At 37.1% G+C, this 26,872-nt stretch overlaps 1 protein-coding gene across 1 annotated transcript in view; it reads right to left on the minus strand.

Moving 5' to 3' along the window:
- Positions 1-227: 227 nt before the first annotated feature.
- Positions 228-26,872, minus strand: part of PTGFR (prostaglandin F receptor) — a 46,539-nt gene continuing 19,894 nt past the window's right edge. The window contains 2 exon segments of the mRNA XM_017880107.1: positions 228-1,697; positions 1,699-1,961. Of these exon segments, the coding sequence (XP_017735596.1) occupies positions 1,664-1,697; positions 1,699-1,961 (297 nt within the window). The 3' untranslated portion in view covers positions 228-1,663.

The following is a 26,872-nucleotide window of genomic DNA, read 5'->3' on the forward strand; positions in this document are numbered from 1 at the left end:
AGCATCTACTATGTGCTTTATAAATGAGAATAGCCTAAATTTGTGTTATTAATTATTTACTGGCCTTAAAATCAGAATATCATGTGCCAATATGTTTGTGTTTCTCTTCTTTAAACTTACTGAAAAATTATTGCCTTTAAATCTTCAGTAACGCTATTTGCTTAATTCCTTTTAATGTACTTATGCAAATTTACAGAAAAATCACTAAAAGTTAACATGACTTCCAATGTAAATTACCAATCAAAAGCAGATATTTACGAGCATAATAATTTAAGTCTCATTGAATTACACAGATTTCTTAGAGAATCTGAAATCAGCCTAACAGAGAAGATTAATTTTTAAATGAATCCAAGTTAATGAAAGCAAAGAACTCATACAGAAATGCATTTCCCTATTATAAAGCAGGACGGCCTACCCTTATTTCTGATAGATCTAGGACAATTTGAATGAGTACTGAAATTCTTTTGGTTGAATTACACAAACAAGCAAAGAAAAAGTCTCAATTATTACTGGAAAATTTGGAGAGAGATTATCTCTTGATCGCCTAGTTAATCGTTATAATAATCCCCAAGTGCTTGGCAAAATGCCACTCTTCTCCTCTTAGTACTGGTAGCACAGGCTTTAGAATATGCCATCTTACAAATTTAGTGAACCTGCTATCAACAGAATTTTCTAATGTCTGTGTGTACATGTGTGTAAAGAAGAAACACACTAGCTGCAGATAGTCTTTGAATATTGTATATTAATTATGTTTCTTTTAAAGTTCTCTGACACAAATAATGGCTCAAGGTAAAGCACCTTTTGCCAATATTCTTTGCACCTATCACTGGCATGTAGCTTCTGTTTGTTTGCATTTTCCATGGTAGAGTTTTGAAACTGCTGTAATTCTAGTTGTCCATCAATGGGCTGAGATAGAGTCTTTGTTTCTCTAAAAATTATTTATTGTGCAATCATGCGCAAAATTTTCAGAGAAAAAAATGATTATTTGAAAATCACTAGTCTGTGACATCAAAAAACACTTCCAACAACAATCGACCTTCTTAATAATAAATGTAAGTAGTCCTGTTTGTCAAATATGACAAGAATGGGCCCATTCTAGATAGGATTGCAAGATCAGGCAACCTGTCCGCCAGACCTGGAATATGCAGAGGTTGTTACAATAAACCGTCACGAATTCCAGGTGTCATGACCATGCATGTATTAATTGAGGCTACATAATGACGGGCAAAATAGGCCAGATCAAAAAATAAGAGTGCTTTATTTTATTGAGCCTAATTTATAAGGATTAGCTACAGAGCAGTGATCTCAAAATAACCATTTCACTATGCAGGCCACAATAAGATATTCTCTGGCAAATAGGCCAAATAAAGTCATTAGACTTCAACAGATGATTCACTCAAAGCATAAATAAGACAGATAAAGCTCAAAATTGCTTTCAGTGTGACTCCCATGGCATTATTTCATTGTGTCTACCTCCCATTGGCAAAACAAGTGAAAATGTACAATTATACTGTTTATTTGACAAATTTCAAAACATGAATCTGACAAAAGTATCTTCAAACTACATGATGAGGTCTGAATTCTCCAGTTAGGCTACAGGTATTTAACTAACTGAAATATTGCCAAACGTGTCTTAATTTTGTTCTAGCCCTACACTGACTTACTACTGTCCTATTAAATTAGGTGCTTGCTGATTTCTCTGCAACTGGTGACTCAGAAATGGCAGCAACCTTTAAGGAATTTTTAATGGAGCTAAGCTCCCAAATATGTAAGCTGATGACATGCACTCCACAGCATCGACTGGCAAGCTTGTAGAGATTCTTAAGGACGGCCTTCCGTAGAAGAATATATACCCAAGGATCTAAGATCTGATTCCATGTTGCCATTCGGAGAGCAAAAAGTGTTGTTTCACAAGTTTTCAGAGAATGATTTCCATTTATTCCAATGTTGGCCATTGTCACCTAGAAAAGAAGAAAACAGGGAAATTAGTTGATGCAGCCTTTTTTTCAATCCTATAATTTTTTAAAACTTAACTAGCTATGCTAGATGACATTCATTTCACTTTCCACAGAGTGATGCTATTGTGCAAAATACTGATAGAAAGAAATGAATGATAGCAGAAACACTCATAGAGACAATTGAATCATTTGAATTCAAATTGACATTAGAATTACAAAATTGATAACTTCTATAGTAAGTCAAATATGCATAAACAGAATCACCTAAGGGAGGACAAACATTGATATCAGTAACTGACCTTCTCATGCTTCTGAGAATAGTAAATGCAAAGCCAATGCACATCTGTTTTATTTCAATGAAGTATTTTTAAATAAATAAATTACAGATAAGCTAACAAATAGTTTTACAAAATGAATTTAGACCATCTGATATTAATTTGTAAATGGTATAAGACAAATGTTACTTTTAGATTTTCTGCTTGTTAACTACAAGGATACCACTCTCTTCAATTTTATATTTCTTTTTCTATATCTCTTTGCCCTAGCCTTAACTTGGCTAAAACATTCCAGAAAGTATGCAATGGAATTTTCTAAGGACTTTGAGGAAAGGAGTTTCTCTCTACACTACCATTGTGACTTAACAGTAACAATGTATTTCGTGGTTTCATGTGTCCATTTCCTGACCACCCAAGATTTTGAAGAGATCATTTCATGGAATCAGTTCTATAAAATTGTCCCAGCTACATGTTAGAACTAAGCAAATCACTGGTCCCAGCTTTGACTTCCAAACAAACAGTTGTGGAACATATAAGGTGGCTTTGAAAACATCTTGGATGTACAAACAAATAAGAAATAAATAAACAAAGGGTAAAACTGAAAAGTGAAACTTGGGTCAATTTGCCACCATTAAAAGATGATGTAACAAAGACCAAAACACAAGTAAAAAGAAAATCAAGACCCATTATTAGAAAGAAATGTACATCTTAATTTGACCCGATGATACCAATGGTTGAAGATCTTTATCAAAACCTTCTTTGTCTACACAATAAAGTACAAACTCCTCAGCTAGCTTCTTGATGATGCATCTGAAGGCTACTTCTATATTCTCATCTCTCCTGCAAATTCCCTACAATACAACCACTGTGAAGGTCTCATCTGTCCCAGACGCACCATGCCCTTCTGAGTTTTTGTTTGTGTAACTCCTTTTGTTTTGAGTTACATGGTGCACACTTCTCTGCTTCTCCTCTCTCCCCTATAAACAGCAGTGTGGTCACCAGATGTGAAAAGGCATGGAGTCCTCTTCTGAGGGAGCCCAGTGCCCAGGTTTCTCCCCAGAACAGTAGGGCACTGCCCAAGCACTCATCATTACTCTCTCCCCACCTTTAACCCCCAACCCCAGCCTTGGAAAGGGGTTACTCCGCAGCATGACTTGGAAGAAGCACTAATCATTTAGCCACCAATAAATGTGGGGAGAGTATTTCTGTAAAAGAAATATCGTTTATCATTAGTATATTAGTAATAACAAATACATTCATAATATTGATAATTCAGGACCACCTAAGTATCCAACAGAAGATAAATTATAGTACTTTCACATAATTGAAATATAGGCAGACTTTAATGTTTGTGATTCGGTGTTAACTTTTTAAAAAGCAAATTGCCAAACTGTACTGATTATGTGGTTCCATTTTTGAAAAAATCCCAAATATGTAATTTTGTGCACAGATAAAAGCCTAGAGTGTATGTCATTGTTTTCATTGGTTAACTCTAGACAGCAGAACTACAGAGACTTTTGATTTCCTCGTTTTGTTTGTCTCAAATTCACTAATTTTCTACATAGATCATGCATTACTTTTATAAATTATGTTTTTTCCTAAGAAATGTGTGGAAATATACTATTTTACTAAAGAATCAAAACTGATGTGGATTATTTGCGTACATCTCTATGGTTGTGAGTAGAGCAGCACTGAAGTTACCACAGAATCTCCGGAAAACCGAAGCCCTGATAAGACTGGCAAGGGACATGTGGGAACTGGGGTCAGAACAAGGATGTCTGCAAGCTGGTTTGACAAAAGCAGTCGGAAGCCATTTTCTCTGGTCTCTGGCAACAGCCTCCTGACAAGCCTTGAGAACATTATTATCTGTCTAGCCCACCAGCACTTGTACTCCAGACACTTATGTACAGAGTCTCGTCATACACACAGCCTTTCATAGAGTTTCCAAGAGCTACCCGGTACATGGAACTAAAGGAATATGGGTTATTTTCTAAAATATCTTCCTGCGAACCTTGGCACATTACAGTTGTATATCTTTGTTGATGATTAGAGTTCTGAGAAGTAGACAGGACAAAGTATTTGAATATTCTATGAAAAAATTAATCAATTCACCTGATAACTGTAAAACACTGGACACTAACATAAGAGAAATAATGAGGTCAAAGAAGCCTGGAGGAAGGAGAGTATATGTTTATTGCCAGCTTGCAAAGAACAATATAGTTGGTAATACAATGGATCTCCATTCATTTGGGCCACCTAAAACAATTCTATCAACTGTTAAGGTTACCAAAGTTAATGAATCTGCCAGGCTACTTTACTCATAGATAATAGAGCTCATGTTTGCTAAGGTTTATTCTGGATGTTATCCCATCATCTCTCCCCCATGTCTGTACATGTGTTGGCCAGAGTCAGGCTCTGTGGTTGTTTACTATTCAAAGCCATGGTAAATTCGATAATTATGCTTCCATTCCTCTGCATATCTATAAATGTAAATCAATCCAGCAGCAAGTAGTTTTGAGTGTCTACTGTATCTAGGCATTGTGCTAGATGGCACTACCACCAAGACCCAAGTTAATGTGAATAAAACAGAAATGTAACTGAGGGGATTCTGAGAACAGAAGGGAACAAAATGGGCTTCATTTATTATGCACATAGAGGACTGTCTACATCACCTCTCATGAGAAGACAGAATCACAAATCTTACAGAGTGCAGGAAAATTTTATCTAGTCCAGACTTCTATACAAAGCAGAAATTACTTAGGGATGCCATTAAGTATGTGAGAAGAAAGTCTCAGCACTACTCAGGAAAAAATCTTTTCCATTTGAGCTGTATGAGTTGTAGAATGTTTTCTGTGACCAGGAACTAAAATTTACTCAACATATTTTAATCTTGTTTTCTAGAGCATCATGGGTAATCAGTCCGTTTACTAAATGTCAGCCTTTCACATATCTTAAAATAATACTAGTCTTGTATTTCTTCAAGTGCTTTTCATACAAAATGGTTTGCAAACCCCTACCTCTTATATTCTAGTTTCTCAATCTTTCTTGAAGAAAATACATTGGACAGAAATAAACTAACTCTATATATGGTCCAATAACTACAAAGTTCATTGGAGCATCATTTCCTTTTGGACAAACTACTCCTATCTGTGCCTCCAGAACTGCATTAGCTACTTTCTCCCTCGCATATTCCCTTGTGAATTGATCCTAGTCCATAGTGTATTACAAGAAATACTCTCTTAACTTAATAATTTTACTCAGTGAATATGTAGAGTAAGACAAGCTTCAATTTTCCCTGCTTATTTTTCAAATTATTCAAATACTTAGAAAATATGGATATATAAATATTTGTACATACATATGTGGAGTTACAGTGACATATCTGTGACTTGATATTAATGAATTTACTAGCTAGGCATGGTGGCACATGCCTGTAGTCCCAGCTACTCAGGAGGCTGAGGCACGAGAATCACTTGAACCTAAGAGGCAGAGGTTGCAGTGAGCAGAGATCACACCACTGCACTCCAGACTGGGTAACAGAGTGAGACTGTGTCTCAAAAAAAAAAAAAATATATATATATATATATATACACACACACACGCACATACACACACACACATGAATTTACTTGATGGCATAAACTTCCAATTCTGGAGCCTCAGATATCACATCTGAGCCAGCACCCATATATAAGTTGTTTGATCCACTTTCATGTTGCCTCTCAACCCACACCTTGTTTTTCTGTCCTTTCTCGTTGAGTGTCTTATCGCTTTAAAAGCAAACATAGTATTATAGACTCCTAAGTGGTTTTCTAGTCTCTATTTATTTGTTCTTATTTCATTTTGTTTACTGTAGTTACAGAATATTTTGCAAATGCCAAAAACATGCCATTTTTCCTGCCCGTCCCTCACTAGAAATTACCTATCTAAATCCTCCTATCCTTCCTGTCCCATCTTCTGCAGAAAACCTTTCTTGATCTCTCTGTAGCTGAATAATCTCTCATTCTATACAGCCGTTGTGTGTGACACCACTCCTTTAACACTGATAAACATAGTATCAGTATAATATGTAGAACATACTGAATTGAGATAATGTCAGTATGTGTATAATAGTCCCTTATGTCTTGAGGGTAGGAACTATGTCTTTAACTTTTTCAAATCCTTCTCCTCTGCTTTGTACAACATCTTTAGGAAGAGACTCCTACAGTTGAATTGGGGAAGACAAGAAGAAACAGGCAATTACAAGTACAGGAGTTAGGAGGGTTACACAGAAAGCAGGCCAGGCAACCTCCGGTCCAAAGAGTCAAGGTGGATTTAAGGTTAAAAAAAAAAAAAAAAAAAAACAATATAAGGAAAGAAAACTTATATGAACTTTTGTTTCAAGGAATTCCTCAGATTCTCTGTAACCTTTAACTTCTAGTCTGCACAGAAGTTTCTATTTACTCAAGATAAGAAATCCTCGTAAAGTTAAAGTGACTTTTAACTTTTAAAATTGTTATGGTGAGAAACCTTACATCTCCCCATAAGCCTTTGCTGTTCTTAAGGAAGGGCCACAGTTGAAGATCACTGGGACAGGTGAAGAGAAGGAGGCAGGGGTACAGAGACTCCTACCTGAGCCAGATCCCAGAAGAGTTTGGGAACTGGGATGGAGGTGGTGGGATTCAAGGTGCTACAACAGAGACGTCTCTGTCTTAGAGGACTTGCTCTTGTTTAAAGAAACTCTGCCATCCCTGCATCCACTGCATAATAGGTTGTTAGTTCAATCTTTTTAAATCAAACTCACTGACTAATCAATTAATTTGATTCAACTTTAAAGCTTTGACCCACCTACTGCTGGCCATCAAATATACCTGTCAGTGTCTCAAACCTCCAGCCATAGGGGTGGTGCAAGAAGACCAGGTCCACTGGCGTGGCTTAGGCACAGCAGGGATCATGGAATTTCTTTACCCCAGTGTGTCTTCAAGGAAGGAGGAAAGGGAAGGAAAAAGTTGTGTTAACATTTTATATATATGAACCCATTTCATCCTCCTAAAACCCCCAGAGGTGGTTGCTGTGTTTCTGATATTGCCAAAAAGAAAGCCAAGTCACAGACACATTAACTTGCCCGAGTTCACACTACTGGTAAGTGGCAAAGGCAAAATTTCAGCCCAAGTCTATCTGGATTCCAAGTCTGTCTTCCACTACACCATTCCCAGTAATGAGGCCAGTGGTGCTATGTTTTATTTACGAATAAGATGATTTTAAAAACTAACATTTATTACTTAGTATGTTTCAGGCACTGTTTTAATATTTTACATCTATTGTCTCATTTAATCCTGCTAACACCTCTGAGAGATGAAGCTGAGGTACAGAGAGGTTAACTTGCCCTAGGTCAAGCCAAACAAAAATGTGGTGGAGTCAAGATTTGAATAGTTGGAGATGATGACTAAGGATTTGTGTGTGAGCCTCCGTGGCACTAGGAGAGCTCATTTTTAATTCTCTATGATTCTAGTTTCATCTGCGTGTGTCTAGTTGTCTTTCAAGCTGATTCTAGCACTCTCTCATCCAATATTTCTATGATTATATTTTTACTAGCATCTCTTTAAAAAATTAGGATCTGGTGCTAATAAATGTTTTGCTGCAAATCTCCTGTGCCCACAACAACAGATATAACCAATAGAAAAATCAAATGAGTAAACACCACGTAACCAAGGTGTCCTTCAGAAAGTTGGATGTCAAAACAATGAATGTGCAGAGGACAGCTATCTGTCCCAGAATGAAAAGGTAATTGTAAAAAAGTATCACTAATAGATTCACTAATAGTGATAGATGGAATAAAACAATGCTCAGTGCCTTTTATCTTCCTTCTTCTTATCTGTCCCATGATGAATGGCATGATTTTCATTTCAGTAGTTCTTTTTCTCTCATTCTTTAGACCAGCAGTCCCTAACCTTTTTGGCACCAGAGACCAGTTTCATAGAAGACAATTTTTCCTTGGAGATGGAGATGGTTTTGGGATGAAACTGTTCCACCTCAGATCATCAGGCATTAGATGCTCATAAGGAGCGTGCAATCTAAACCCCTCCCATGTGTTCACAATAGGGTTTGTGCTCCTATGAGAATCTAATGCCGCCACTGATCTGACAGGAGGCAGAGCTCAGGTGGTAATGTTTGCTCACCTGCCACTCACCTCCTACTGTGCGGCCCATTTCCTAAAAGGCCTGGGCCTGGGAACTGGGGACCCCTGCTTTAGACTAATATTCAGATGTCCTTTTGGACCTTGTTTTTACTTTTTTAATCCAAACTTTTGTATTCACTCAAGAGTTACCCTTATTTTATAATTTCTATTTCTTGCAGTGGTGGAAATTAAAAACTCAGTAGGTAAATTCAAAGTCTTAGAAGAAGAAAACACATCTATGAAATCTTATATTTGCATGCATGCCTTGCTTTGGCACAAAAGGAATTTGAGGCATTTTACTTCATGCTTGTAATATCATCATAAACTCTAGCTCATTCCAGATATGATTACCTACATCAAACATATAGTTACACTAAGAAAATATCAGTTATGCTCCAAATATTGGTAATAATAGATGCATAAGACATTTTCATCCTAATAAAAAATGTTTATTATGACTGAAGTAATTATTAGTGTTTCATCTATGAATTAAAGAAAAAGCTAGTCCAGTAATTAGTTGTAATATTGGAGGTACAATGATTCAGGAATAAAAGACTACTTTATTTGACCGCTCGCAACATTGTTTTAATAGCAAACACAGACTGTACCAGTTAGGTGTTTCAGTAAACCATCCCTCCTATAACACATTATGTTTTTTCCAGCAAGAAATTTCCAACTGGCCCTTTAGTTTGTTGTAACAGTAGTTTGGAAAGATTTTCCAAAGCATTCTCAAAGTTGTAGTACAATAATTAATTATTTAATGAGAATGTTTTTTCTCATCTATCTACTTATTGAAATGTGTATAGGCTTTTTGTGCCTGGGCATCTATCTATTATTGAAATGTGTGTGTTGGTTCGCTGTGCCTCAGCCTCTATCTGCTTATTGGAACTGTGTGTATTAGTTCACAGTCTCAGCATCCAACTACTTATTGAAATGTATGTGTTGGTCTTCTGTGCCTTGGCATCTACTTATGTATTGAAGTTTGTGTGTGTTGCTTACTGTGCCTGGACATCTAACTATGTATAAAATGCATTTGTTGCTTCACTGTTTGGGGATCTAGCTCTTTACTGAAATATATGTGCTTGTTCTCTGTGCCTTGGCATCTACCTATTTTATTTGATGGAAATTTTTAATGAGAAGAGTGTCCTTTCAAAAATAAAAGATACCCATACATTTTAGAGAAAATCAGTCTTTGAAAAGCCAATCTAAACCTATAGACCAAATGCAAAGATACTAGAAGACCAACAAATTAAGGCACATGGAACACACAGAAAAGAATTGAGCCAGAATTAATAAAAAATGTCTATTTAACCCTAAAGCATACTATGAGCCTAGTTAAAGATAAAATTCATATATACTTCTGGTGAGGACAAAAAAGTCAGCCCTTCCTGATAATCCAGTCAATTTCATTAAAATTAGTTCAGTGTAATGGTGGCACTTTAGTCAATCTGGTTGTTTGGTCACGAGGATAAGACAATTTGAGTGTTGTGCTTTTTTTTTTTTTTTTGGTTAACTTTCTGAACTTACTTCTCTGGAGTTACACTTTTAATTTTTCTTCAACATACCAAAGCAGCAAATTGAAATTCATCTTTCTTCATTATAAGTCAATGTATACCCAAGCATTCTCTAGGTAATAGCCTATGGCTTAAATCTCTGATCATACTCTCTCCCATGTAATTTCCAGCTCTTTGAATATATTTCCTATCTCATGGCCTAAAATATTAGCCACAAAGTTCAGTGCCAATCTCTCTCCTCTACAAAACAATCTGGTGTAATGGTTATACCCCACATAATTTTCTCCTGACAATTTTCTGTGTATTACTCATCCTTCAACTGTTTCGGAAGCATATGCCATGACTCCATTAAACCATCAACTCCATCAAGAAAAAGATTTTGTCTTCTGGACACCCTTATTCCCAGTGCCATGGTCAATACTTGGTACATACTGGCATTCAGTAAATATCAAGTGAAGGAATTAATTAATGAGAAGAAATGTTAGAATCCATGGAGGTCACAAACCATGACTCTTATTTCCCTATGTGTTGGGCACATAGTGGGTGTCTATTTGTTAACTGGCATACAGCCTTCTCTGTAATGCACAAAACTATACCAATTGCTTCAGCAGCCTCATCATCATCATAAATGAATAACCAACTTTCATCAAGTTCCTGATACTGTTATGTTCAACATGCAATAGAAGACAGATATAATGTGTTGTAAGATTTGGGGAGAGAGGGAATCTTTTATTCTCTCTCTTTTTTTTAGCATATATCACTAATGTATCTCATTGACATAATTTGGGTGATACAATTACAGTTACATTTTTATACTTCATTAATCATTACTTCCCTAAGATCTCAGAAAGCAGTTGTTTACTGGTATATTTGCATAATACTGATAATCAAAAAAGTGCAGTAAGTCCTTTTGTTTAAGATACAGTCAAGAGAGGCCATCAATCATTGTCTAAAATTCAAACAATTTTACTACTATATGAAAACTGGCTGTCTTTATGCCATTTAAACTTTTAAATGAAGATTTGCATTACTTTTTTAAATCACAAAAATCCAACTTCCAAATAAAAGTAAATGTCATAATGCAGTATACAGCCATTAGGTTGAGCTGACGTTCTTTCTGAAAAAAAGTACCAATCTCCAGATTTCTGACTAACAATCTTTTAAGAAGCATTTTATCTTACCTAAAAATTCATAGTTGGTAGTACATATTATATTTGCTGCCATTGTAACTGAAGTCTATGTCTTGTGGTAATGTATACAAATAAAACCTTGAGAATTTATCAAAGTGGTCCACTAGAGAGAAAATTTCAGCCTGCTGACTATCATCTGTCCTTAACAAAGCTACAAGGGCCCTTTAAGATATGACTTCTATAAAACAGATTGCATCCTCCATCTATTGTATGGACAAGTCACAGTTAATTCTACAATCAGCACAGTTGTGTTCTATCCCTTTTAATGAGTGACTGTAGCCCATCTTTGAAATGGCTCCTTGACTCACTATTGGGCCCAAACCTTTGCTTCATCAAGGCACCTCATTCACAATACAGTCAGTGTCTGTCTTGAGTATTTCCTTGTCATGCTACTGACTGAGGATTGCTTACTGTCTCACTTGTCACTTGCCAAACAATGATATACATGGTGACCCTATTCTTTTTATTTGTTCATTCTTCAGAGCTATATTATAAAGAGCATACAAAAATGTTATTGTCTTGGCTTCATTCCAATAAAATCACTGGTGTTCTCGTCCTGCCCTCCATGTTCAGGAAGATCTAGGAGAAAATGTTAGGAGTCCTGGATGTCTGTGGCTATGGTATTAAAACGCATAGGTTCTCTCTACTCTGCCAATTTATGCCTCACATTTCAACCATTCCCTGCTGATGAATGACACCAAACATATAGCAAAAGAACACTAGAAAATGCTTAGCAGGATCCAGTGATCTCATTTAACACTATCTCTAGAAATGCATCATGTCTCAGCTCTCAGTGTGTTGAACTTGATGCCACAGCAATCCCATATTCCACAGCCCCTCATAAAGAAAGCATTAATTATCTTCAATTTTCTGCTGCTGAATAGGAGACCACTTTAAAATAAAGATCTAGCAATAATTTTTTAGTCCCAGTCAATAACATAAATTGTGTATAATTCTTGCAGTGTTGGGTAGGACCTTTCTTTCACTTGTTTGTTTTTGTTTTTAAAGGCATGCTGTAAATCTAGTACAAACAAGTCTCAGCAATCAACCAAAATCAACTGTGTTTCCTTGGTATGATCATTATATGAAGAATTATTAATATAAGAATATGCTAATTCCAGAAGACTACTTCCAATTGGAACAGTTTCTAAGATTTTAAAACAAATAAAATATTCTGATACTACTTTTAAGTCTTACTGTGTAAAAAAGACTTTGACTAGTCATTGTCCCTGGTTCCTGGAAGGGAGTCTCTAAGCCCTTGGAATTTCCTTAATGATAAGAGTGTCTTTATTAGTTCTGGTGGACACCTTGGACCATGTCTCAATTTCTGTTAATGAGGTGACTCATTGTGGAACCCTAAAGAATTTCAGGATGGGGACTGGCCATACTTGAAAGACCAACCATGTGATTAGAGGGTCAGGGCTTTGAACCACATGATATCAGCCTGACCTTCTAGAGACTGAGTTCAGTCACATGATCAATTATTCGCTCAATTATGTCTACAGACTGAAACCTAATTAAAAACCCTGGATACCCACAATTCAGATGATCTTCCCTGGTTGATGATACCCATTAATACAGTAGGAGGTGCATTAATCCTAAGGACATGGAAGCTTAGTGTTTGGGACCCTCCCAGACCTCGCCATGGGGGTCTCTTCTTTTGACTGGTCCTAATTTGTATCCTCTATAATAACATTGTAAGTATAGTACTTTCCTGAGTTCTACAAGTAGTTCTAGTAAATCATCAAATGCAAGAGGATAGTGGGAAAACTGAATTTATAGCCAGTTTGTCAGAGGTGCAGGTGGTTGGGAATCTCCCAGGCTTGCAGATGGTGTCTGAAGTCAGGGCAGTGTTGTGGGGGACTCGGCTGTATATCTATGAAATTTGAACTAAGTCCATGTAGTTAATGTCAGAATTGCACTGCTGGTTCCTTGCTACATCTTTGAGCATGGCAGTATGACAGAGGTTAAGTAAGGCTGGAAGTATTACAATAGTCTTGGGCTGCTTCAGTTTAGGCTTCCTGATACTCATCTGACATGTTGGAATTGGGGATGGGGTAACAATTTTCATACTATTAAGAAGCAGTTGGAGGATTTATGTGAACTTTAATTAAGCCAAGGTGGTTATCTTAGGTCAAATACATTAACAGTTAAAAAAAAAAAATCTTGCATTTGTCCAAAGTGTAGAGCTTTCGATGAAGTTATTCCACATTTCCCTCTTATTGGTATAAGACAACTATTTTATTAGAGAAAGATATAAAAGGTTAGAACTGGAAAGAATCTAAAAATTGTGTAGTCTAATTTGTTCCATTTCACAGGAGAAAAAATAACCAAGGCAAGAGGGATAGGTGGTTTGCCCAAGATAATAGCCATTTAGTATCAGAGCTGGGATTATGTCAGATCTATAACATCTAAAATTACACTGTGATTCCCAAGCTCCTTTAGTTAGGACATTGTTCGCTAGCTAAGGTAGATAAATTCTGATCAGGTTGTATTGCCAGTGGGAAAGAAAGCATGCAGGATGTAATCAAATGTCTTGCCTTTCTTTTATTGGTCATTCAAATAGAACTTTTAATGTCTTTTTAACTTTTTTGCTGACTTACATAATTGAACAGTTGGCCTATGCAAATATTCATTCCAGAAGCACTTATAAGGCATCTATTATAAATCAAATCTAGATATTTGGTTCTGAAGTGACTTCAAGAACTAATAAAAGTCCAGTAATCCTCTAGATAACATGTATTTATCCTCTTCCTCATTTTGTTGATACCAAATGGATTACTCTTGCTTCAGTGCATTGTGAAGCCAACCAACTCATCAAGCCCTATGCGTGTGCAGTTGTTGAGTATGGTGTGGAAGGGATGGGGGTTTAAAGAGGAAGGATGCATACAGGGATGGAGACAGGTTCACACCCTTGAACAAGTGCCCTCATCATGTGATGTCATTCTTTTCTAGTGAGCTAATGGATATACTCAATAGGAGCAACTACACCAGCCGCCCAAAAGGCACCATTAAGATTAAGCAATCCACACATTGTTGTATTATGTAAGTTGCACTAGATCTTTGTATTCCAAAGGAATTGCTGAAATTTCACTTTTTTATTTTCAGAAATCTAGTACTGAGATATTTGCTGGATTAGATGCTAGGTATATAGTTCCCAAAAGTTAGGAGTGTATCATTCAACATTTAAATTAAGTAATCACCAGAGTACTGGAAAAACCCTTTGGGTCTCTTCTTTAAACAATGAAATGCAGACAGACCTAACAAACTTTTAAAACATCACTCATTTACAAGTTATCATTTAAACCACAGAATACGGGAATACAGTTCACCATAATAATGTGGCATCTCTTTATTATATAAGCTAGTTTAAAATATTGTGCCATGTATAAAAATTAAATAAAATTCTGTTGCAGTGTTAGTAATCCTTACCAAAACCTTTGTCATATCTGAGAGCTACATGTAGATCCTATCCTCCCTACCTGTGCCAGACTTCCTATTTCCTGGTTAGTTCAAAAGTATTTATACATGTTTTTCACATTTTCCTTTCCCACAAAACTTATTCTTCAGCTCAGACTTCTTTTCACCACTTCCCCCATGAGTTTTGACTTGAATTATTTCTCCTTTTTCTTCCACTGTCCCAAAGTACTGACTACCTATGACTCAGTCTCTAAAGATATTATTCTATAATATAAAAAGTGTCATTAAAAGTAAATGATATTTCTGGGACTAAGAGGAAGGAAATGTGCAGATTAGTTCAATCTTTCTATAGGGCAATTTGGGCAATTTGGAAAAATATGTCACAAGCCTTTGTAAGCCAGTTCTCCTTAAATCAATTTCATGTCTATGAATTTATTCTAAGGAATCAAATAAAAATAGCGTACAACAACCTACAAGTTGTTCATCTCAGTGTAGTTTATAAAATGAAAAATTATATAAGCAATCTCCAACAAGCAGGGATTTATAAAAAGAGATTACAGTACACCTACACAACGAAATACTTTGCAGCCATTAAAATGATGTCACCTAGGAATGCTTGAACATAAGGGAAAATAATTATAATGTAGTCAAGAAAATAAAGAAGATTACAAAGTAATAGTATTTTAGTTTGGTTAACACAGTAATAATTACATAGCTAAGACTTACTACAAAATGCCTATGTACTTTCTGAGATAGGTACCACTAATATTCCCATTTCAATGATAAGGAAAAGGAGACAAAAGGAAGTTAATTAACCTTAGTAAGGCCAAACAGATAGCAAAGATAAATTGGGTTCACAAAGTCAAACCGATTTTTTAGAAAAAGTAGATTTGCAGGGGTGTCCACGGGAGAGAATAGTCACGGGTTCTTAGTTTCTGTTTCTTGTTGGGCCAGTAAAGCCCCTTCCTCATCCCCCTTTTCTGCTTATCACTAGAGACAGAAGCTAAAAACCATGGCTTCGGGCTGCTAAAAGCCTAAAACAAAACACAATAGAACAACAATAACAAAATAAATCTGGTTGGGCAAGCTTGATAGAGCCTCTCTAATACATGTGTATATGCTTTGAGAAAGGAGTAGAAGAATATGAACAAAAATATAACAGTACATAACAAAAGTTGGGTATGTACTTGTGTTAGGCAGAATTTCAAAAATGACCCCCTTAATATGCCCAACCTAGTCTCTGGAACCTGTGAATATAATGAGATATGATTCCCATGATTGTGTTATATTATATGGCATGGCCGACCTTAAGATAGTGAGTAAGTGGGCCTAATTTAATCACATGAGTCCCTTTAAAGGCAGAGAACTTTCTCTAGCTGGTAGTAAGAGAAGCCAGGGAGATTCCCAGTGGGAGAAGAATTCCTTGCACATTTTCTGGTTTGTGCATAGAGGGGCCACAGAAGAAGGAATGCAAGCTGCCTCTAGGAACAGAAGACAGCCCCAACCTGAGGGCCAATCAGGAAACAAGGACCTCAGATCTACAGTCACAAGGAAATGGATTCTGCCTGAATGAACTCTGAAAATGATTCTTCCCCCAAGCCTCTAGGTAACCGCCCAACACTGTTCCTACCTTCATCTCAGACACTTGTTGAGACCCTGAGCAGAGAACTCAGTTGAATGCACCCAGACTTCTGACCTACAGAACTGTGAGATAAGATAAGCATTATTTCACGCTGCCAAGTTATAGGACTCTGTTATGCAGCGATAGAAAACTAATACAGTACTTATGAGTGATTTAAAGTTAGGAAACAGTGAAATTTCTATATAGTAGATCAAAAACCTACAACAGCCATTACACTTAATGGAGAAGGTATAGATGCACTTTAAAATCTGGAACAAGACAAGGGTGCCCACTATTACTACTACTGTTTAACATAGTATTGACAATGCTATGAGAAAAAAAAATGAAGTATAAGAATGAGGAGAAAAGAGATAAACTTCTGTTACCTAAAAAAGTGATTAGACTCAATAAACAATTGAAACCAATGAGTTCAACCTACTGCTGAATATATAACCAGCTTAGAAAACTCAAACTCACTTCTCTGTGCTAACAATACCAACTATAGAATAAAATAAAACAATTATTTCTGTATTTTTCAAATTTTATATAATGAACACATATAACTTTGTTAGTAGGTACATGCCCTATCAATGATCATTATCAAAATATTTAGAACATTGTTATCGATCAATCAGAATGGCACAGGCAATAATCAAGTAGTTCAGCCATATATGTATGTACCAGATGAATAAGAGCATCATTTCTTATAATTGTCAAGTGATTATTATATTTCTCTTTTTGAAATCACTGGGAAGGGCAAAGTTTAGCTACCCACTTTTGCCAAGGAGAATTTCTCTCAATAATTGTTTCTCCCATAGTCGGGAGAAAAGGAAAGTAATTCCTTTGGAGTGTAATTAAAGCAACAAGGCAAGATGGCTTACTTAAAAGGTTGCAGTGAGCAAAAATCGCAGCTGGTACAGAAGGGAGTAGAGTGTCTATAGAGCTGGAGAATGGGAAATTAAGAGAGAGGAGCCAGCCTGGTGGCCTGCATGTGACAGTACTATCCTACCTGAGCAGACAAGATTAAAAGCTGTAACTCAGATTTCCTCCCCTGTGTGAGCTCAGAGTTGTTGCAAGCATGTGAATGCTGGGGGCCTTGCCATTACTTGCCTTTAAATTATGAAATGGCAAGGTTATAAGTCCCTCATGGAACTAATTCTCACACCCCAAGTAACAAAAAACAGCAATTAAAACATATCTACCTACCTAACAAGTACTTGACAAAGTCCACCACAGTGGTAGGTGAATTTTAACATAAAAAACAGCTTACTAGATCAAATTATTTTGACTTTATAACACATTCAAGATAAGCAATGGAGACATTCTCTGTATACTTTAACCATGATCGATCCCAAACCAATGGCAAATCATCACCAAATTACACTAATGACTCACTCACATAACTAAGAAAGCTCTAAGTCATCCAAAGAGTAGATCTGAAAACGACCACCAAAGACTGTCCTGCTCTTAGGAGATTGTCAGCAAAAGCTCCGGAAATTTCTTTATTGCACTGCTGTAAAACTTTAGCTCCAATTCCACAATTCTCTTTCCAGTATATAAATTCTCTTATTTTTTCCATTAAGCTACCAAGTTTTGTGGTATTATTTCCAATGCCAGAAAGCCAAACCCATTCTCTGTGGTTATATGGAAGATATTGTATTCTTAAGAGGTTTTACAAATAATACCACAAAATGGCCTCACTTAAAAGAACACGACTTTTAAAGAAATAAGAGGAGATAAATATATACGACCAACAAGTATATATTTGTATTCGGGTAAGTTGTTTCATAAGGAAGATGGGCTGAACTAACTTTAAGATTTCTCTGGTTGTTTAACCAGTGAAAGACACAAGATCCAAAACCCCCTAACTCAGAACGGCACAAGCCCAAAATCCCAAAAGGTAATGGTGTCTGGTTGGCATCTTGGAGGAGAATTGACCTTATTAAACACATTCATATTGGGAAGCACAGCATGAAAAGAAAGGAAGTGGTATAAACCTGAAATGACATTTACTACAAGTTCATGGAAAAGAAATCAGTGTGAAGAAAAGATGAGATAATTTAACCCATGGAAAAAAGAAAAAAGGAAATTTATAAATAAATCAACAATTAAGTCAAAAGAGAAGAGTTGCAATTTTAGAAGAGGATCCATTCTCATAATTGGTAGGTAAGAACCTACTCCACTACGCCCAGGGACCACCAGACACCACAATGTATATGAACTCAGGAGCCCTTTGGTCCAGAACTCTTTTAGTTGCTTGGCACAGATTAAACATAAATGAAGTTTCTTAGCAAAGCTGTTCCTTGGAAGGCCAAGGGCACTTGTTCACAGGATTCTTTTGTAACAAAACTGGTTCTGTTCATGCCTCCCCAAATAAACTACAAATTCCTTTGAGGTTAGTATCCCATTTTAGTCATGTTTGTATACCCTGTAGCACATGTGCACAGGCCTGTAGTAGCCACTCATTGAACGTTTTCATATGTTACTACTGAGTTTTACTAGAGTACCAAATGGAATCATGGCCATAACAGTAACAATAACAATCACACAGCACCTTTCACTGGATGTTTACCAGATATCATGTGAAAACTGTTACCTGACTAAATCAGTGATAGAATCAAAAATATCACCTATATTTTACAGAGGTTATTATCTATTATCTAATATCTATATTTTACTGAAGCTCACAAATATCCTTAATAATTTGCCAAAGGACACATGGCTACTATGTTCAAACTCAGGTAGTGAGAAATTTCTGCACGCTACAATAGGCTATATGAACTTATATAATTAGAAGGAAAGGCTCAAGTATAAACTTGGGAGATAAACTTTTCACTCTCAGAGATGGTTTCAGTGTAGTCACATATTGTGGAGTAGCCACTGATGAAGATGCTTATTGATAGAGACAAAAATCAAGATAGCTTTGCATATAGTAAGTGCCTTATAAATATTTGATAGGCGATTTCAGAGCCAAATTAGGAAACCTAAACAGTTTCCCAAGTCAAGGAATTCTATTCAACTGGGAATGAATATTGATCCTTTTTCCCAGTGACAGAAGCTGAAGAGTAGTTAAGCACCTTGACTCAGACAAGTCAGAATTCACTGAGGCTAGCTACGGTGGGGCTGTCTCTTTTGCTCCCCAGAAAGATTTGCTTCTGCAGGGTACTCAGTTTTTAAAATATTTTAAGGCCTTATGGAAAAGCTCTGCAAAATAAAATGATAGCCTCTGCTCATGTTTTACACATTTGAAATAATGGGAGATGTGATATTAAAATCAATCATGAAAAAAATGTTTTTTTAAAATTCCAGAATTAAACCCTAACTGAATCCCAAATAAGGGTGTCTAAATTCCTACACCCATCTAACATTGTCCATCTAACATGGAATACATGCTCTGCTATAATGCATGTGTGTGTGTGTCTTTCATACTGTAATTACAAATGCTGTAGTGTTGGAACCTTTCTCTTTTGTATTAAAATAATTATTAGGACACTTCAAAACTGATTTCTCTGTGGTCAAAAAAATAGAACAATTTGTAGCTAAAACATGGAGGTGCCTAATTTTGTGTGTGTGTACAAAGCTGTGCAAAACTAAAGCCAAAAAGAAATAATAAAAGAGTAATAAAAAGAGTCAAATAAACTCCACCTCAAAAAAAGAAAAATGTAGATACATAACTTTATATTCTCAGCCAAATGAATGTCTATCAAAATGTTCTTTGCTAAACTAACAGAGAAGTTATGCTGAGATTATTAACCAAGTAGAATAGGTAAGATATATCTGAATGTTTCCATTAAAATTTTTCCACAAAACATAATTGTGTTTTAAGCCATAAGGAAAATTATTTTGAAAGTATTTTCTTTTTTCAATTTATTTTATTTTAAGTTCTGGCATACATGTGCAGAATGTGCAGGTTTGTTAGGTAGGTGTGCATGTGCCACGGTGGTTTCCTGCACCTATCAACCCGTCATCTAGGTTGAAAGCATTTTCTTTGTTATTTACAAACTAATCTTGGCATAATAGTAATTTATTATTTGTCTTACTTCCTAATATAAATTCCAGAAAAGCAATCACTTATTACTCATGCATTAAATGAAATTTCTAACAAAAAAAAATTTTCTAAAATAAAACTTTCTGCTATATCCTGCTCCATTATAATCCATTCTCTACAAAGCAGCCAAAATGATCTTTTTAAATCATGCATTAGATCATACCTTTCCCTTGTTAAAAACCCTTCCAATGGCTTCCAAAAAAATTTTAATTGAAACTCACCATAGCTTCCAAAGTTCTAGACAATCTGACTCCTACCTTCTTCTGTGTCCTCAAATTCTACCACTTTCATCTATGCTCCCCTTGCTCCAGTTAATGACCTTTGCTTTGTTCCTCATTACAAGAAGTCCATGCCTGCTATTGGGTTTTTGTGCTGGATTTTCCCTCTGCTCAACCACCCTGCCCTGATAATTTCCCATGGCTGGCTCCTTTTTGTCACCCAGGACTAAGCTCATGGTGAGGATATCCTTGAATATCTAATCTAAAATAGTTCCATTCCCACCCACAATCACAGCACTTATCACTCTTTGAAATCATCCTATAAATTTATTTGTTTACATATTATCTACCCCTTTCCAAACCATCCTTACCCCTCTTCAACCACCACCTTCAGAAGAATGTGACCCATAAGAGAAGGGATATTGCTTTGTCCAGCAACACAGCCAGCACCATAGCCCTAGCATCTAGAGCAGTATCTTACACATGGAAGGCACTGATAAAAACTTTTATTGAATAATTGAATGAGTATTTCTAAACTCATTTATGGTACATTTTATGGTATATTTTAAGTGTCTAGGTATGGTATTTATGGTAATATTTTAAGTGCCTTCATATAGTGAATTTTTACTAAGGACATTTATCTTTGGTTCTTTAAAAATCAAGAACTATGGTATCCTGCAGCTGCAAATATGCTTAGGTAGGATTGCAAACAGTAGTGTTCTGATAGCAAACACATCAGATTTTGCAAGACACTTAGGATAAACAGGCTGCTCAGTGAGAGATGAACACATTTTCAAGACAAAAGTTTGTTTTGTTGTCATCAACATTCTGGAACTGGCTCCTTCTTGCACCCTCTGATTTTAATCAAAGCCTGATGACTGGTTCCTCGCAACACTCAGCAGTGACTTCTTTCTTCCCTGGATGTGGTTTTAACCTTTCAATGACAGAATAGGAGAGAAAAACGACTTCTCCAAGGTAAAAAAAAAAAAAATTGTACAAAATCCAGGTTATTTTAATACTCATTGCCAACTAACACAGCTGTCCATTTTTTAAATTTTGAATTCTAAAATTTACTCAGATAAATTAATACCTATTTAAGTTGGAGACAGAAAAGGGTATGAGACTGAGGGCATTGTCAATGCTTTGGAAGGGAGAAGAGAGGCAAAAATTACTTTTAAAACATTATTAAAGGCCTTTGTTTAGCAAATTTGCTTGAAGATTGCTCTCAGTCAGCCCTGTGTCAGCATAACAACAGAGTACAAAAATCATCCTCCCTTTAATGTTTACTTTTCTCTACATATCACAACCACCTTCATGTCTTTGTGTTTTCTTCATGTCAGAGCTCTTCTCCGTGAATGTTGACTTAAATCTGAAGACATTTTAATTTTAACTAAAATTTCAAATATAATATATGGCCAATAATGTTGTGCAACTGCTCATGATGTTGTATCATATGATTGCATCCCTTAGGTAAACCCTCTGAACATACATAGTCATAAATATTTTCCACATCTAAGGAAATCTACATTCTACAAAATGTCTTGAAGATTCAGTGAGTTCACATCTGTAAAGCACTTAAAATCTTGTGTGGCAAATAGTAGGAGTTATGCATGTGGTTTTTTTAAAAAAAAATTGATTGGTTCTTACAGAAAAATTCTTAAGCAAGAACTTTAAATTTAAAACGATCATCACAATTACAGTTTTATAGCTACATTTCAAAAAACTTGACTCTTTTACAAGAAATAGCATTTTAAAATAAAATCCTTATGTGACATTCAAATGCAATTCATAACCACACCTATAAGGATGTTGTTTTATTCAGCAATTTTATTCGTGGTGAAAGGATTCTAAAGGATCCTAAAGGATGAGCTACATTTTTCTTGAACTTTTCCAAGCAGTGTGTGAGGCAGCATAGGAAACAGAGTAGAAACATGAAATTCACTCTGTCACTGAGGAGCTTTCTAGCCACTTGACAGATTAGATTAGTCACAAAACAAACAGCACAAAATCTATAATCATATAGAATTAGATGCTATATTTTATCTACAGAAAGAGAGATAAATATAAGGTAGAAAATCACAGCAGATTTCTTGGAGAATGTTACATGTGTAAATAAAGACAAAGAGTGTCCAGAATTGTAATTTCTCTAATTAAAAAGCTCAGATTTCAATCAGTATAATGTGCTAGAGTAACATATTCTTTTAGAGAGATGATTTTAGCCACCAGTCACGTATACATTTGACTACACTTCATGTGAAGCCATGTAATTTTGGCATTTCATTTACAAAATATTGGACATTCTTTAAGAAAATTTGGAGGGAAAATGTTAGTTACCTAACCAGTATTTATTTTTGAGTGTTCTGATTTTAATTATAAAATAATCAGTTAATAAATGGTATTTACCTGTTCTTAAAGTCATGATAGCACATTAAGCCCCCTCCCCTCTTCAGGTTGGGTGGTATAGGCCAGTCATTGAGTAGGGAAACCTAAAACCAGTTTTCTCCCTCTACCCACCACAAAGAAGCCTCCTGACTGTTTCCCACACATTCCAGTGTGCTTCAATTGACAGAAAAATGAGATTAATTCCAAAAGAGAAAACTTTATCAATATAGTTTAGATGTTTATCCTCTCAAAATCTTACATCGCAATGTGATCCCCATTGTGTTAGTCCATTTTTACACTGCTATAAAACAAAATACCTGAGACTGGGTAATTTATAAAGAAAAGAGGTTTAGTTGACTCACAGTTTTGCAGGCTGTACAGGAAGCATGGTGCTGGCATCTGTGTCTGGTAAAGGCCTAAGAAAGCTAACAGTCATGGCAGCAGGTTAAGGGGGCGCAGGTGCATCACCTGGTGAGGAGGGGAGCAAGAAAGAGAAGGGGGAGGTCCCAGACTCTTTAAACAATCAGATCTCATATGAACTAACTGAGTGAGAACTCACTTATCACCAAGGTATTGATGCTAAATCATTCACGAAGGATTCATCCCTATAATTCAATAACCTTTCACCAGGCCGCATCTCCAACTTTAGCAATCACATTTCAACATGAAGTTTGGAGGGGAGAAATATTCAAACTATATCATTCCACCCCTGGGCCCCAAATCTCATGTCCTTCTCACATTTCAAAATACAGTCATGCCTTCGCAATAGTCCTCCAAAGCATTAACTCAAAAGTCCCAAGTCCAAAGTTTCATCTGGAGATGAGTTTCTTCCACCTATAAAATTACGAAATAAAAGACAAGTTATTTAGTTCCAAGATACAAGGGTGTAGAGACATTGGGTTTACTTTCCCATTCCAAAAGGGAAAAATAGGCCAAAATAAAGAGGCAGCAGGCCCCACATAAGTGCTAAACCCAGCAGGCAGTCATTAAATCTTAAAGCTCCTAAATGAATCTCCCTTAATGCCACATCCTGCATCCAGAGTACACACTGATGCAAGGAGTGAGCTTCCAAGGTCTTGGGAAGATCCACCTGTGGCTGCTCACACAGGTTGTAGCTGAGAGCCTGTGGCCTTTTTAAGCCACAGGGTGCAAGCACACAGTGGCTGTACCTTTCTGGGGTCTAGAGATTGGTAGCCCCCTTCCCCCAGCTCCTCTAGGCAGTGCTTCTCTGGGGACTTCTCTGTGTAGGGGCTCCAATCCAAAATTGTACCTCTGCATTACCCAAGAAGGGGCTTTCTGTGGGGGTTCCACCCCTGCAGCAGGCTTCTGCCTGGGGATCCAGCTGTCCCCTTACATCCTCTAAAATCTAGGTAGAAGCCACCAAGCCTCCTTCACTTCTGCATTCTGTGTGCCTACAGGCTTAACACCATATGGAAGATGCTAAGGCCATAGGCTTACACACTTGACAGTGGCAGCCCAAGATCTGCCTGAGGCCCTTTGAGCCACAGGTGAAGCCAGAGCACCCTGGATGTGGGAAACAGCATTGCAAGGCTGTGCAGGTCCTCCTAGGTCTCTGGGCCTGTGACGGGAGGGGCTGCCTCAAAGACTTCTGAAATGGGTTTCAGGCCTTTTTTCCATTGTCTTGGATATTAGCACATGGCTACTTTTTAGTCATGCTAATATCTCTAGCAAGTGATTGCTCCACAGACTGCTTGGATTCTTTCCCTACCAGAGGACTAAACTGCAAATTTTCCAAGCTTTTACCCTCTGCTTCCCTTTTAAATATGAGTTCCAACTTTAAGTCATTCCTTTGCTTCTCTATCTGATCATAAGTTGTTAGAAGTAGCCACACCATTTCTTAAATGCTTTGCTGCTTAGAGATTTATTCTGCCAGATACCCTAGGCCATCACTCTTAAATTCAAATTTCCACAGATCCCTGGGTCATGAAAACAATGCAGCCAAGTTATTTGCTAGGGCATAACATGGACGACTTTCACACCAGTTCCCATTAACTTCCTCATTTCCATCTGAAACCTCATCAGCTTGGCCTTCTCTGTCCATATTTCTATCCACATTTTGGTCACAACCATGTAATCAGTCTCTAACTTTCCCTCATCTTCCTGTGTTCTTCTGAGCCCTCCAAACTCTTCCAACCTCTGCCCATTTTACAATTCCAAAGCCACTTCCACATCTTCAGGGATCTTTACAGCAGCACTCCACTCCTGTTATAAATTTTCTGTGTTAGTCCTTTGTCACATTGCTATAAAAAATAGCCAAGATGAGACTGGGAAATTTATAAAGAAAAGTGGTTTATTTCAGCTCGAGATTCTACAGGCTGAACAGGAAACATGGTGCCAGCACCCATTTTTGGTGAGGACATTAGGAAGCATATAGTTATAAAGGAAGGCAAAGGGGGAGCAGGCATGTCACATGGCAAAAGCAGGAGAGAAAAGGGGGAGGTCCCACACTTTGAAACAACCAGATATCATGCCAGATATCATAACCAGATATCATGAGAGAGAACTCACTTACCAAGGAGTTGGTGCTAAACCATTTGTAAGAAATCTGCCTCCATGATTCTATCACCTCTCACCAGGCCCCACCTCTAATGTTGAGAATGACATTTCAACATGAGATTTGGAAGGAACAAACATCTAAACCGTATCACCCAATGTTGGGGGTAGGGGCTGGAGAAAGGTGTTTAGGTCATAGGGGTAGATCCCTCATGAATGGCTTGGTGCCCTCCTTATGGTAATGAGTGATTTATCACTCTGAGTTCAAGTAAGATGGTAATGAGTAATTTCTTTCTCTGAGTCCATGCAAGATCTGATTCTTTAAAAAGTGTAGCATCTCCCCTCACCTTTCCTGCTCCCTCTCTCACTTGTGATGTGCCTGCTCTGGCTTCACTTTCGACCATAAGCAAAAGCTCTCTGAGGCCTCCCCAGAAGCTGAGCACAGCTGGCATCACACTTCCTGTACAGCCTGCAGAACCACGAGCCAATTAAACCTCTTTTCTTTAAAAATTACCCAGTCTCAGATATTTCTTTATAGCAATATAAAAAATGAGCTAACACTGAAAATTCATACCATGAGTGGAGTATTGCTATAAAGATCCCTGAAGATGTGGAAGCAGCTTTGGAACTGTGAAAGGGGCAGAGGTTGGAAGAGTTTGGGGGGCTCAAAAGAACACAGGAAGATGAGGGAAAGTTAGAAACTTGTTAGACACTGATTAAATGGTTGTGACCAAAATCACAACCTGATGGAAATATGGACAGTAAAGACCAGGCTGATGAGGTAGCAGATGGAAATTAGGAAGTTATTCAGAATTGGAGTGAAGGTCATGCATTTTACCCCCAAGCAAATAACTTGGCTGTATTGTGTTCATGTCCTAGGGATCTGTGGAAGTTTGAATTTAAGAGTAATAACCTAGGATATCTGGCAGAAGAAGCAAGCAGCAAAGTGTTCAAGATGTGGCATGGCTGCTTCTAACATCCTATGATCAGATACAGGGAAAAAGGAATGACTTAAAGTTGGAACTTCTATTTAAAAGGGAAGCAGAGGATAAACATTTGAAAAAATCACAACCTAGTCACATGATAGAGAAAAAAAAAGCATTTTTCAGGAGAGGAATTTATGTGGGCTGGGAACAACCAGTTGCTAGAGAGATTTGCATGACTAAAAGGGAGCCATGTGCTAATATGCAAGACAATGAGTGAAAAGCCTCAAAGCCATTTCAGAAGTCTTTGAGGCATCTCCCTCCCATCACAGGCCCAGAGGCCTAGGAGGACATAATGGTTTCAGGAGCCAGGGCACCAGTGACCTGTGCAGCTTCACAATGCTACTCGCCATGTTCAGGCTGCTTTAGCTCCAGCTATGGCTCAAAGGGCCTCAGGTAAATCTCCTGCCACCACACCTGAGGGCATGAGCCATAAGTCTTGGCATTTTCCACATGGTATTAAACATATAGGTGCACAGAATGCAAAACTGAAGGAGGCTTGGTGACTTCCCCCTGAATTTTAGGGGATATATGGGGAAAGTTGGGTGCCCAGGCAGAAGGCTACTTCACGGACAGGGCCCCCAAAGAGAGT

The sequence above is a fragment of the Rhinopithecus bieti genome, unplaced genomic scaffold, assembly GCF_001698545.2.
Source record: "Rhinopithecus bieti isolate Rb0 unplaced genomic scaffold, ASM169854v2 scaffold_12238, whole genome shotgun sequence".
NCBI lineage: Eukaryota > Metazoa > Chordata > Mammalia > Primates > Cercopithecidae > Rhinopithecus > Rhinopithecus bieti.